The 15,288-nt window shown below is 36.0% G+C and overlaps 1 protein-coding gene across 14 annotated transcripts in view; it reads left to right on the top strand.

The window, feature by feature from the left end:
* EIF4G3 (eukaryotic translation initiation factor 4 gamma 3) overlaps nucleotides 1-15,288 on the top strand; it is a 330,614-nt gene that overhangs the window by 234,578 nt on the left and 80,748 nt on the right. For all 14 annotated transcript variants that reach the window (XM_038531720.1, XM_038531722.1, XM_038531709.1 and 11 more), the window contains 2 exons: nucleotides 8,871-8,959; nucleotides 14,023-14,269. In XM_038531720.1, the coding sequence (XP_038387648.1) occupies nucleotides 8,871-8,959; nucleotides 14,023-14,269 (336 nt within the window). The remainder of the gene's footprint in view (nucleotides 1-8,870; nucleotides 8,960-14,022; nucleotides 14,270-15,288) is intronic.

Here is a 15,288-nt window from a genome sequence, read left to right on the forward strand (position 1 = left end):
ACTCAATCCCAGAACTCCAGGATCAGGACCTGAGCCAAAGGCAGACACTCAACTGCTGAGTCACCCAGGCGTCCCCGCACTGTTATGATTTCTGAGGTTTCTAATCATATAGTATGACGTCCTCCAACTTTATTATTCTTTTTCAAAATTGTTTTGGCAATTCTTGTCTTTTGCTTTTTGTTAATTTAATTTCCTGCATTTTAATTAAGTTTTTATCTTAATTCCAGTATAGTTAAAACTATGTTAATTTTAGAATCAGTTTTCCCTACAAATTTTATCTACAAAACCTGTTAGTTGGGTCATCTGGCTAGCTCAGTCAGTAGAGCTTATGACTCGATCTCATTCAAGTCCCATGTTGGGCATAGAGCTTACTCTTACAAAAAAAGCCTATTGGAATTTGATTTGGTTTGTGTTGAATTCAGTTGATAGAGTTGACATCTTACAATATTGAGTCTTCTGACCTAGGAAAATGGCATATTTTCACAATTTGTCTTCTTTAATTCTCTCAGCAATGTTTTGAAGATTTTAACGTACAAGTCTTTTGTAATTTTGTCAAATTTTTATCTTTAGATGCTATTATAAGTGGTATTTTTCATTCCAATTTTTAATGTTTATTACTAGTATATGGAAATACAGTAGAGTTTTCTTTTAGTCTCTTATATTGCAATCCTGCTGAATTTCATTTACTAGTTTTATTAACATTTTTTGTGCTAGAGATTTCATTGGATTTTCTATGTAAGTACGTCATTCCTGAACAAAGACAATTCTATTTCATTTCTAGCAGAGGGGCACCTTTTATTTCTTTTTCTTGACTTCTTGCCCTAGCTAGTACCTTCAATATATTATTGACTGGAAGTGGTGAAAGTACACATTCTTGTCTTAGTCTCAATCACAGAAAGAAAGCATTCAATCTTTCACCATTTTTAAAAAAGATTTTATTTCTTTATTCATGAGAGACAGAGAGAGAGAGAAAGGCAGAGACCCAGGCCAAGGGAGATGCAGGCTCCACACAAGGAGCCCAATGTGTGACTCAATCCCGAGACTCGAGACTCGGGGATAAGGCCCTGAGCCGATGCTCAACCAGTGAGCCACCCAGGGTTTCCTCAATTTTTCACCGTTAATTATGATGTTAATTGTAGGTTTTAAAATTATTTGAGGAAATTCTTTTTTTTTTTTTAAAGATTTATTTATTCATTCAGAGAGAGCGAAGAGAGAGGCAGAGACACAGGCAGAGGGAGAAGCAGGCTCCACGCAGGAAGCCCAAGCGTTTCCGTAGTGTAGGGGTTATCACGTTCACCTCACACGCAGGAAGCCCGATGTGGGACTCGATCCTGGGTCTCCAGGATCACACCCCAGGCTGCAGGCGGCGCTAAACCACTGCGCCACCGGGGCTGCCCTCTTTTTTTTTTTTTTTTTAAGATTTTATTTATTTATTCATAGAGATGCAGAGAGAGAGAGAGAGAGACAGAGGCAGAGACACAGGCAGAGGGAGAAGCAGGCTCCATGCAGAGAGCCCGACGTGGGACTCGATCCAGGGTCTCCAGATCACGCCCTGGGCTGCAGGCGGCGCTAAACCTCTGTGCCACCGGGGCTGCCCAGGAAATTCTTTTTTATTCCTAATTTTCTGAGAGTCATTTCAATCAGGGAGAGAAATTGAATTTTACCAAATGTTTTTCCTACTCATCTTGAGACAGTCATGGTTTTCTTTTGTTTACTACTTGCTTTATACTTGGTATTTAAATATTAGACCAACTTTGCTTTCCTGAAATATAATTTATCTCCGAGGTGGGGAGAGTTTTTTGTGGGGTCGCTTTTGTATTGTTGAATTTGGTTTGCTACAGTTTTATTTAGTTTTTGGGGGGGGGGCATCTTAAGTTAATGAAGGATATTGCGCTGTGGTTTTCTGGTAATTTTCATATTTGGGCATCTGGGTAATGTTGACGTCATAGAATGAAATTAGTAAGTAGTCCTTCCCTCCTCTTCAATATTCTAGAAAAGTTTGTATAGAATTGATATTGTTTCTTCCTCAAATGATGAGTAGAACTAATGAGGTTATGGGAAAAGTATGTTCCAAAATGAGCAGAAAATGAGCCAATCAAAACTGATTTATAACTGACATAGCTGTTAGAATTTGCAGACAAAATTGTTATTAAGTTATTATAACTGCATTTCACATGTGCAAAAAGTACTGACATCCATCCATGGCATAATTAGAGAAATAATTGATAGAAGCAGTAGACAGAAATTAGACTGTAGAAGACTTTGGTAGCACAGTCAACCAACTTGACCTAATTGACACAAAACACTCAAACAGGGACGTCTGGGTGGCTCAGTGGTTGAGCATCTGCCTTTGGCTCAGGGGCGTGATCCCAGGAGTGGGATGGAGTCCCACATCAGGCTTCCTGCGAGGAGCCTGCTTCTCCCTCTGCCTGTATCTCTGCCTCTCTCTCTCTTTCTCTGTCTCTCATGAATAAATAAATACAATCTTTAAAAAAAATAAAATAAAAAGACACTCAAACAACAGATACATGAGTGCAAATGGCAAATTTACCAAGACTGACCATGTTATGACTTACAAACAACTTTTGATCAGAAGATTCAAGTCAAAGCATGTATGTTCTCTGACCACAATGCAATTAAACTGGAAATGAGTAAGAAAAATATCTCTGGAAAATCCCCCAAATATTCAGAAACTAAATTACACACTTCTGTATAACCCAATGGTAAAAGGGGAAGTCAAAGGGAAAAAAGTATTTTCAACTGAATGGAAATGAAAACCCAAAAGAAAATTCTATGCTGCTATTCATTCCTATTGGTGTTTAACAAATCACCACAAACCTATTGGCTAAAAGACAACACAAATTTATTATGTCATAATTTGGGAGGTCCGAAGTCCAAAATTAGTTTCATTGGACTAAACTTGAGATAGCAACAAAAATGTATTTTTTTCTGGAGACTGGGAGATACTTTATTCCCATGCTTTTTCAACATCTTTTAGAGGCTACTTACATTCGCCTTGACTCTAGTCTTTTCTTCATGTTCAAAGCCAGCAGCATAACATCTACAAATGTCTCTGATTCTCTTGCTTCCTCCCACTTTTATGGACCCTTTTGATCACATTTGGTCCAGTAGGTTAATTGAAGATAAAAGTCTCACCATTTCAAGATCGCTTAAGTTAATCACATCTGTAAAGTCACTTTTGTCATGTAAGGTAATCTATTCATAATGTGCAGGGATTAGGGCATGGATATCTTTGGCAGTACATTGTTCTGCCTACTACACAGCTAATGTAATATCGAGGTGGCAGTTTACACCACTGAATGCACATATTAGGAAAGAAAAGTGGTCTTAAATGAATGAACTCAGCCATGTGAAGAAGCCGTTCAAATAAACTAGGTAATATCAATAAGGTCTGAAATCTAATGTAAAACATGGTGCCTATAGTTGATAACATCATATTGTATAATTGAAATTTACAAAGAGAAAAGAACTTAAGTTTCCTTACCACCACCACCCGGCCAATATATATCTGAGGTGATAGATATGTTAATGAACTAGATGAAATCTTTCTACAGTGTGTGCATATCTCAGATCACCACAATGTACACTCTAAATATCTTATTTTAGATGTCAGTTATATCTCATAAAGCTGAGGTTTTTTTAAAAGAGGAACAAATTACAACCAAAAGATTTAAGATAACAAGTTTTAAAAACAGAAAACAAAACAATTAGGAAGAAAGATCAATACAATTAATAAAAATATTGAGAACATTAAAAATATTAACAAACCAAAATTTAAAAATGAACAAGTCAAAAAAATAAAAAAATTAAAATGAACAAGTCTACAATTTGACTCTTAACCTTGAAAGTGCGTAACGTTAAACCTGGAAGTAAAAACATTTATTTTTCAACTTTACATTTTTATTTTAATTCCAGTTAACCCGCAGTTAATATAATATAAACTATTATATTAGTTTCAGATGTACAACGTAGTAATTCAACGTGGAAGTAAAAAGTTTTAAATTGTGTTATAGATATTATGTTTTTGGTAGAATTTAAGTCTAGAATTCCCATTTTGTTTTCTTTTTTGGTTCTAGCACTAGACCATGGGCAGACTAGCTTATACTATTTAAATTTATGTGAAGATGTTGTAGAGCATTTTAACATATGATAGGAAGCATAATCACCAAGCCATCCATCCATTTTAAATACCCCTGAGAAGATGCTGGAAAACAATGATAGACTTACTCCCTAGTGGTTTCTTTTGGTTGATATCTTTCAGTGACCCATCATTCTTATGTATTTGATTATCATTATTAGTTTTTCTAGTTCATGTACATCTCCACTGTAAAAACTTACCCTTCTCTCAACTGGGTTTTTTCTTTTTCTGCCCCAGTTTCTTAGATCATCAGATTTTCCTAGATTTTCATAAGCATCTATGGAAGAAAAAAAAAGACATTAGGATCCCCAGCCTCAAGAAACTGGAGATAAAATTCTTGAATATGATGTAAACAGAATGATTTAATGCCAACTTTAGGAATTTAAAACCACAATCTAAAAAAAAGTCAATAAAATGTGGGAAAAAATGATAGGAAAGAGAAGAGATTAGAACTGAGTGTGAAGTGTGGGAATTCTGATTGGAAGTTCCATTATTGGAACATTCTACTCTTTATATTCAAGCCTGTGACAATGTAAGGAGGCTCTTCCCTTACCAGTAGTGGGGTGTCTATTCTTAATAAGTCTTCATAGTGTTGTGTCTCTTTGGTCTGGAGACTCAGACTCTGAATACACTCATCTTAAATCTTAGAGCTAAGGAGTTCATGTTATATTCCAAAAGAATGGAGAGCTAGAAGGGAGACTTTTTATAATTCTTGGTCTCTTATCTGGGTGTTATGTGACCACAAGATCTTCAGCTGATTTGTGCCTTTTAGGCACTTAAACCATCTCATTCTTGTTACTGAATTGTGGAGGTAAAAATTGAAACCTCCTGCCAATCCAGAAAATGCTCTTCACAAATGCAGAAAAGAAAGAAAATAGTTTTATTATTGAAGAAGCATTATGTCTGCAGTGAGCATCATAGGCAACCCACTAATGAGATTACAGATGAAGGAAATCCCACCCTTTCCTAAAGCCAAACAAATATAATTTATCACGTACATGTTCTCAATATAAAGATAATTTGTCTTCATGTAGCAGGACTGTACCAGCACCATTGCTGTTATATCTAGTTCATCCTTAATTCTCTTGGTAGTTGAGGTGTCCATCTGTTAGTTCAGTTGCCTTTATCCAGATGAGAAATTAAACTTCACATATACTTATGATGAGGTACTTGCCTAGAGGAAACTCCCATGATGACAAAGAGATGGTTCCCAGACTCTTAAGAAAAACATTCCTGAGTTATAAAGCTGCGAAAGAGTCTTCTTCAGCGTTTAAAAAGATTTACACAAAAAAATAAAAAGATTTACACATATGTCACATGGATAGAGGAAGAATTTATGGTTACAAGTTTTCTTTAGGCAAAGATCTAAGAAAAGGGAAAGTAGAAAAGATCTTTTTCCTTTTTGGCATCAGAAAAAAATTGAAATTTTATTAACGCTTAACAGTTTTCTGGGCACTTAACTTGATTACACTGGAGAAATAAGTAATAGAGAGTGATCTAGTAAAGATAAGCAAGTTTACCAACATGGTATCTTTACTGAATGTTGTTTTCAGATTTATATTACATAGCTAATAGAATACATTAGGAGTAAAAGTTTACCTCTCGTATGTAATCACCTCTTTGACATTCTTTTAACCTCCGTGTAATGATGATGTTCCCACGTTTTTGTTTAAAACAAATGGTGTTAAAGAGCTCCATGAGTTCCCCAAGTCCACTGTAGATCAAAAAACATATGTAAAATTCTAACATCTTTGGTAAGATTAACAGTTTTTAAAATTTATTTCAGGAGTATTTTTATAAAGAGCAGTTCTAAAATCTAGAACAAAATGCCTCCACTTCAATCATACAGGATTGAAACAATGAATAAAAATCAGTTTTAAAAGCTTCACTCTTTTATTTTCTTCCAATTTTAAATTATTACTATAATATTGAAGAACAGAGGACAGCCTGCTACTGTTCAAATATTGTGGTCTAAGTCTTAACATAACACTTTTCCTTATATCCTTCCAAACTTAACAGAAGTATTTTACATGGTTATAAATGTAATAATGGGTCTAATTTTTTACTTTGCCCTTTCTTTTTTTTTAACCTAATCTCTTTTTAAGCCTTTAGCCTAATCTCACTAGCCCAAAGCCAAATCTTTGCTGTGACTTGGTCCTGGTCAGTTGATTGACACTTCAGCAGTGTAATTCTATCTTAAATTGGACTTCCTACAGACTGGTCAAGAAGCTTTTCTTTCTTCCTCCTTACTCTTAACTAAAGTGACTTAATAAAAATCATGTACATCTAGCTCTTTGTAGTTCTTCACTGCCTATTATATTTTATCTTTTTTTTTTTAATCAAATACCAGTCTGTGAACTTTTCTTTTACTGTTAATAAAAATGTAATAGATTAAACATAGAGGGATTTTGACTAAGTTGATTTGTTACGACAGTTCCTACTGAAAGATAAGAAGTATAAGGTTTACATTTGTGTTTGCAGTTCAGTTTAAAAAACAAAAAGATTACAAAACTATATAGTGTGCATATACTTGTGTCTTTTAAATGCTGGCAAGAAATTCAGCCAGAGTATTCACAATATCTTAGAGATATTTTTTCCAAATTGATATCTGTCTAAATTTTATAAGTGTTCTTCATTGGATGTATCTTACTTTTTTCCTAAGATTTTATTTATTTATTCATGAGAGACACACAGAGAGGCAGAGACAGGCAGAGGCAGAAGCAGGCTCCCTATGGGGAGCCGGATGCGGGACTTGATCCCAGTACCCGGATCATGCCCTGAGCGAAGGCAAATGCTCAACTGAGCCACTCAGGTGTCCTATGCATATATTAAATAAAATTTAAAATAAAATGTGCATGTGCCCCAAACTCTTTAACTTTTAAAATAGATTCTGTTGTGGAACCAGAATTAATCACATCATTTTGGAGAGAGACATATAAAACAGACTGGTTATATAAAATGAGAAGATCCATAAAAAGTGAAAAGAGACCACTACATACATACATACATACATATACATATTCAATATAAGACTCTGTGGCAGTAGGAAATTTAAACCCATGTGTGGTTACCATAATTTTAGTTCCATTCTCTGAGAAAGTAGTTGATTTGAGTAAGTCAGCAAGGAAGAATAACAGCGGTCTAATGTTTTCTTGTTCATTATAGTCTGTGATGGGATGGATAAAAAAGAATTGAGGTGTGTGTAACAAAGGAGATTTACAAGAGTATTTATGATGGTGCAATAATTTTGAGAAGAATGTTAAATGTTTCCTTTTCCTTGTTCCTCAGAACAGTGTAAGTGTTCATATTCTACTGTTCTGAAAAAGAGTAGGCTGTCCAGAGAAATTGGTTGGTTTTGTCTTGAATGAATGATCTTATATTTCTATAGAGAACCAGTACATGGTACCTTTTAGTTTCATGTTTATTCACTTTTGACAATATCTTCTATTTGTTAAGTCGCCTTTCTTTGACTCTTCTCCTTGCCCATCTTCCTGTCATTCCTCACTTCTCTCTGTTCACTCATGTATAGACTTCTGTAGGATCCTTTTACTATATTCTATTTGCTATCTGATTTTTAGTCTTTTGTACATCCAAATTGTACATCCACATGTGGAAAGATTTTGTGGAATTTGCAAGCCAAATGAATATTTAAAAATCCTTTGTAGGCTTAATTTTCCATCTAGAACTAGTGATACAATATAATCAGTAAAAATTAGGTTGTCTTTTTCCCCAGCAGTATGAACGAGTAGATTGACAGTATTGATCTGAAATGAGAAGTGAATGTTGTAGAAGTTCTGCCTAGCTAATGAAATTTTTTTTATTTTATTTATTTATTCATGAGAGACAGACAGAGAGAGAGAGAGAGAGGCAGAGACACAGGCAGAGGGAGAAGCAGGCCCCATGCAAGGAGCCCGATGTGGGACTCAATCCCAGGACTCGATCTGGAGACTCCAGGATCACGCCCTAGGCCGAAGGCAGGCGCTAAACCTCTGGGTCACTCAGGGATCCCCTAGCTAATAAAATCTTAAAGTGTACTTTTGTTGTCTAGAAAGCTTTAAAAAACAAGCTGGAATTTTATACTTTTTGTAGCTTAAAAGAACCTTAGATATTATCTAATCTCACTCCTCCTTTTATAGTTGAATGTGCATCCACTGAGAAGTGTTAGTAGTTAGTTAATAATAGAAGCAGACCCAAGTCTAGAACTGGTTGGTAGGCCAATTTCTTTTTTTTTTTTTTAAGATTTTATTTATTTATTCATATGAATACACAGAGGAGAGAGCGAGACAGACAAAGACACAGAAAGAGGGAGAAGCAGGCTCCATGCAGGGAGCCTGACGAGGGACTCGATCCCGGGTCTCTAGGATCATGCCCTGGCGCTAAACCGCTGAGCCACCGGGGCTGCCCGGTAGGCCAGTTTCTTATATAGATAACGCATACTGAATTATGTGTCCTAACCATGAAGCAGGAGGAACCTAGGGCACTGGTTGTAAGGCTATATGTGCTGATATGCACAATTTGTGCCTAAGACTTGTTCCGCTGTAATCTCTGGGCCATAACCACACAGTTGTTCATTTGATCATTCAGCTGTTTCTTCCATATGGGTGAAGCCCTCTTTTGTTCTGCTAAATTTGAATACAGGTATCATTTTAGACTCAGTATTTCCAAACATGACTTTACAGTGAGAAGTAATGGCACTGATCTTGTATTTCAGCTCAGACAGTTGTAACTGCACCAAAGATGTGGAAGAAACCAAAAGATCGGACCCGAACCACTGAAGAAGTGTTAGAGGCAGAAGTGGAGGTAAGCGGAAGAGTAAATCTCTTTAGTTTATCTTCAGAGTAGTGGTGCTATTTCCTAAGACAAGTGTGGGTTTATATATCCTTCTTGAGATACTGTTTTTCAAACAAAACATGGTACATTGAGCTCAGAGTCTGTTTTTAGTCCACCTATAGAATTTTTATAAGATTTGTGATAGCATCTTCAGTTTCATCGGATTCTTGTCTCTTTCAAAATGCCGATTCTAAAATGGCAAAACTAAGTTATTGTTTAAATTTTGATTAGTCCCCACCCCCCTCAATTGAATTTTTCCTTCTGTTAACTAGATGGAAAGCCTAATCTGGTTAAAAAAAAATGCAAACAAATTTGTCAAATACTCATTAGCAATGGTGGTAGAAATCATCAAGTACATTTTAAGTAAATTAATTTTGGATCTGTCATCTTTTAACTGCATCCCAGTGTAACATAACTTTTCATATATGATTTGCCTGTTTTGAACTAAACCATGCCAGGTTTTGCTATAGGTTACAGTACAACAGGAGACCATGTGAGGAAGAAACAAAGGCATAGCCCTAAGAGTGTTCTATCAGTTTCATGGTCTATAATCTCAATATCTTTAGTGCTATGTACTCTAGCTTATAAATGAAAAGTAATCTAAAAGATCTGTATATTGCTTTTTTATTTTTTGAACTCTTAACATCTACTTTATTAAAATAATATTTATTAAATGTATATGGTGATAACATTAGAATATACAAATTATTTTAAAGTGACTTTAAATGCATTTATTTCAAAAGGCTTTTCTATCTAGTATAATTCTTACCTTTCCAAGCAGTTCACAGTACCCCTTTGTTACTTCCCCCTGTCCTGTCACTGCTCTTACATGCTCTACTGATGTCACAGTTAGTCCCTTAGCAACCACCAAAATGTTTCATGGAAGTGCTTACAGTGTGGTTATCAGGGGGTAAGAATTGGCAGGAAGTTGTAGAGGTGCAAATAGTTGCTGCACTTGTCTTGCAGCTGAACAAGAAAATGTTGCTACTACAGAGAATAGAATACCTTCCAGAGGCAGGGGAATTTCATACATTCCTGGTATGGCTGCAAGAGCTTCATAAACTGTTTTCTCTTTAGATTCTGCTATTTTTTATTTGTTTTCTTCTATTGTACTTCATTAATCTTTGCTCGTTTCTAGGCATTACTGAATATTAAATGGGTAGGCCACCACTCCTGCAAATATTCACCCTCTCCTTTTTTTTTTTTTTTTTAAAGATTTTTTATTTATTTATTCATGATAGTCACACAGAGAGAGACAGAGAGGCAGAGACACAGGCAGAGGGAGAAGCAGGCTCCATGCACCGGGAGCCCGACGTGGGATTCAATCCCGGGTCTCCAGGATCGTGCCCCAGGCCAAAGGCAGGCGCCAAACCGCTGTGCCACCCAGGGATCCCCACCCTCTTCTTTAGGTCATGGGCTAGCCAACATTTCCTGTAACAGTCCACATAGTAAATAGTTTAGACTTTGTAGATTATATGATCCCTGTCACAGTTTCTCAACTCTTTTGCTGTACCCCAAACACAGCCATAGACAATGTATAAAAGAATGATTGTGACTACATTCCAGTAGAAATTCATTGACAGACACTGAAATTTGAATTTCATATAATAATCATGTGTCATAAAATATTCTTCTTTGGAATTTTTTCAGTGAGTACAAATGCAGAAACCATCTTTACCTTGCATACTATACAGAAATGGAGGATGAGTCATATTTGGCCCATGAACCATAGTTAGCTAAAACCTTCTTCGGATTGTTATTCTTCATACATAAAAACTGTTTTTACTCGTTTTGAATCCATTTTTTCCTCAACCGTATAGTTTATAATAAAGAATTTATTTGCACACAGACCTTTTATCCCCCCAGAAATCCTAGTTCCAGTTTTTCCTATAGTTGTGCATTTATTACAGTACTTCAATGCATAATGGGTGTCATTATCTTTATTTTCACTGATCCTCAAACTCTCTTTTTCTCAATAGATTTTTCTCAGCCTTTAAAAGAATGTGTTTCAGATATCAGCATGTTTTAGGTTATATATTGGTTTGTTATGTCATTGCAAATATTTTAACAATTTCTATAAATTATAGCCTAGAAAGTTAATGTGAAATGTGATTTATCTTAAAATTGTTGATCAAAGGATCTTAAAATTTGTTTTAAATTTTTAGGATATTTCATTAGTTACTACATATAGTTGTTGGGTCTGATTTTCTTGGACTTTAAAAACTCATAAATTAAACAGGCAGTTTTATCAACTAAATTCTTCTTTTAACAACTTCCTATAAAAGCTTAACCTTTGTTTGACAGTCCAGCCAATAAGGTGTTTTCTTTCTTCCGTCTGGTTTTCGTGGTAAATAGTTTAGGAACTGTTAAGATGCTTATAAACTAGTTTAATAGAGCTTCTTGAAGCTGAGAGAAAAATAATCATCATAAATATTTAATGCAGCTAATTTGGTGGATTCCCTTAAAAAATATCCTTCTAACAATGTTCCTCAGACACTTTGGTGATTTTTTGTTCTCTGAATAATGGTTTGTCATTCATGGAAACAAGTTTATTTATACTTCTTTTTCCAGTTAGAAATTAAGTTTCCAAGTAATACATTCTCTGCTTATGTCCAGTAGATTTTCTGTGGTCAATTTTAGGTCCACAAAGAGGACATAATATATTTTTTTCTCTAAAATAACATTTTTCTTCATTTTATAACCCCTGAAATATGAATGGTCTGTAAATGTATAATGTAGTTATACTGCTCTTTAATAAGTTTAAGTATCATTGACAGACTCTCAAGCCAAATTATTCAAGATCTTGATGTATACTTAATTAGAAGGTGATATTACACGGTCGTTATAAGTTAGACTACAGTAGAGTGTAGAATAAGAAAAAGGTTGTTGATTCATGATTCAAACTTGATAGATCTTTTTTTTCCTCAAAGTCACTCTGTGCCACGTTTTAAAAAGAAATCATCTCAGCCATTATTTTCTTGAAATTTTTATGTCTGTCTTTCTTTTGATGGTTTCCATACTATGTTTTTCTGTTGGGAGAGTGGGGAAAGCACATGTCAAAATGAGTGGTAGCGGGAGTGTGTGTGTCTGTGTGTTTTCATGAACTTGTTTTTCATTATGTAAGCCAGTCCTGAAAACCTATCTATTTCTATTGACAACATTCTAAAATGTTGTCTTTTCCCCGTGATCTGATGAAGATAATTGACTAGTGTTTTACTTGTTACAATATTTTACAGTATTTCACTTATATAAGAAAGTAGGGGACAGCCCGGGTGGCTCAGCGGTTTAGCGCCGCCTTTAGCCCAGGGTGTGTGACCCTGAAGACCCGGGATCGAGTTTCGCATACAGCTTCCCAGGAGGAGCCTGCTTCTCCCTCTGCCTGTGTCTCTGCCTCTCTTTCTCTCTGTGTCTCTCATGAATAAATGAATAAAATCTTTAAAAAATAAAAAATAAAAAAAATTTAAAGTAGGATTTGTAACTGATTTTTTTGGAAAAAATATACTTTCATAAATCAATTGAGGTAACCAATTGATATGACATTTTTTTTTGCTCTCTTAGCATGAATTTATCACTTAGAATGTCTACTTCCTCTGAGTGCTTCTTCCAAAGGTTTGTTTTTAGAGTGCTTACCCTTCATAATATAGAAAGACATAAAGTTCATGGAGAACTTACGTCAAGAAATTTTGATGGTTCATATATGGCCCTCAAAAACTTTTTAAAAGATTGTATTTATTTCTTTAATTTTTTAGAGAGAGAGTGCATGCGGGAGGAGGAGCAGAGGGTGAGAAAGAAGAGAATCCCAAGCAGACTCTCTGCACTGAGCAAGGAGCCTGTCATGGGGCCCTATCCCAAACCCTGAGATTCTGACCTAACCCGAAACCAAGAGTCAGATGCTCAACCTACTGAGCCACTCAGGCACCACAAGAAATTAATCTTTTTGATATCTGAATTATAGTGGTCAAAAATCATCTGGTAAATAACTTCCACTCTATTTTGCTTTTTAAAAATAGGATGCACCAAGGGCGCCTGGATGAAACAGTCATTTAAACATCCCACTCTTGGTTTCAGCTCAGGTTGTAATCTTAAGGTCACAAAATCCAGCCCTGCATCAGGCTTCATGTTTAGCCTGGAGTCTGCTTGTGATTCTCTCCCTCTGCCCCTCTCACTTGTGTTCTCTTTCTTTCTCAAAGTTAAATAAGAAATAAAGGTTTGGCTTTTTTTTTTTTTTAAGATTTTATTTATTCATGAGAAACACAGAAGAGAGAGAGGCACAGACACAGGTAGAGGGAGAAGCAGGCTCCATGCAGGGAGCCCGAGGTGGGACTCGATCCCGGGTCTCCAGGATCAGGCCCTGGGCTGAAGGCTGTGCTAAACTAAACCACTGAGCCACCCGGGCTGCTCATAAATCTTAAAAAATAAAAATAGGATGCACCAGAACCCGGATTTCTGCCTCTGTAGAGGAATATATGCCAACCACTTTTCCACATACAATTTGAGTAAGGTTACAACCACAGAGAATTCTAAGAACCAATAAACAAAATAGATTTTAACTAACAAGAGCCCTCCTTGTAAAATGAAAGATGATCAGCTTTCCAGGACCTAGGTACTTTATTCATCAAACCCTCCACTTAGCAGCAAGAGAAGCACAAAAGTCTCCCTCTAATGTTTCTTTTTATACCTGCTGAGCCTTAGTGGCAAGAGTAGGAGTGCTTGATTTAGATTTCTGACTAGGCCTTTCATGTTCAACAAGTGCAAGGATTAACAGTTCTTTCCATTCTAACCTTTGGTACATTTAGATTTCATTAGTCATGTTAAAGCATTTCAGTAGCCATGTGACCTGTCTTCTCTCTGCCAAGAGATGAAATGAGAAAAGTGTTTTTAATAAACTTAGCATTCTAGTACCATATGCTGAGCACAGACATCCTTTTTTTGAGTGACCTGTTTTCCTATGCTTTTAGAGGGGATAGGTGTAGGTTTTCATGCATATTTACATGGTAAAAATGATGTAACCTCTGTGTTCACTTACGCTTTAGCCTAAAGCTGAAGAGGAGCTTTCAGGTGACAAAGTACTTGAATCTGAACAGGATAAAATGAGCCAAGGGTTTCATCCTGGAAGAGACCCCTCTGACCTAAAAAAAATAAAAACTGTGGAAGAAAATGGAGAAGAAGCTGAGCCTGTACGTAATGGTGCTGAGAGTATTTCTGAGGGTGAAGGAATAGATGCTAATTCAGGCTCCACTGATAGTTCTGGTGAAGGGGTGACATTCCCATTCAAACCAGGTAAGTGTATCCCTGCCTTCCTCTGTAGTTCTTTCCTTTTCACCTTCACTCTGTTATAACCTTACAATAATGTTGGCTTGTTGTGGGAAATATTGGATGAAAGAAAGAGGCTATCACAGTATAATATTTACAGAATAGATTAGTGGGTGTAAGTTAGTGACTAGCAAATCCAGGGAGTTCCTTGTTGGCGGAAGTGATATCTGATGCTGGTGTTCTGCTTTACTGGCATTGGAAGATCAGCTGGCATAGGATGTCAGTCAGTGCTAGACTGGTGGGATTTGACAAGAGAAATTTAATTTTATTTAGTTTAATTGAAAGGGCTGTTTCATTGCTTGTTTGTGCTTACCATGTCACAAGCCTTAATCACTTACCCTTATTACATGTAACACACATTTTTTATTCTTTTCTCTTTATAAAATGTTGGGTTATGACATATCTGGCTAGCTCAGTCAGTAGAGCTTATGACTCTTGATCTCAGGGTTATGAATTCAAGTCCCATGTTGGGTGTGGAGCCTATTTAAAGGGAAGAAAAGAAAAAAGAAAAACAAAAGAATTTTAAAATGTTGGTTGTAACTCACTAATTTCACAATAGAAACTTGTTGACAACTCTGTAGCCCTGAACTATGATCATCACAAGCAGTGTGACTAGGTTATGAAGCACAGGCAGTATGAGACGTGCCCCGTGAAATACATGATAAGCCCCAGAGGCTCTTTCATCTTTAGGCACCAGCAAGTCCATTAAAGCTCTATCCCAGTCCTGTATAAACTGTGGTTGCCTTTGAGATTTTTGGAGAGATTTGGCATGGATATGTGGGGAAAGATGGTTCATTTGATAGAAAATCTGTGATAGGTGCAATGTTTTTCTTAGTCTGCCAAATCTGAGTGACTTCTGTGTAACATTGGGTTTGAATATCAAATATCAGACTTGAAAAATAATCTACACAGAAATTAGTGATGTACAACCAACATTTTAAAAAATAATTAAAAATTGTCAGTGCATTACAAAAGTTAGGGTAAAT

The sequence above is a fragment of the Canis lupus genome, chromosome 2, assembly GCF_011100685.1.
Source record: "Canis lupus familiaris isolate Mischka breed German Shepherd chromosome 2, alternate assembly UU_Cfam_GSD_1.0, whole genome shotgun sequence".
NCBI lineage: Eukaryota > Metazoa > Chordata > Mammalia > Carnivora > Canidae > Canis > Canis lupus.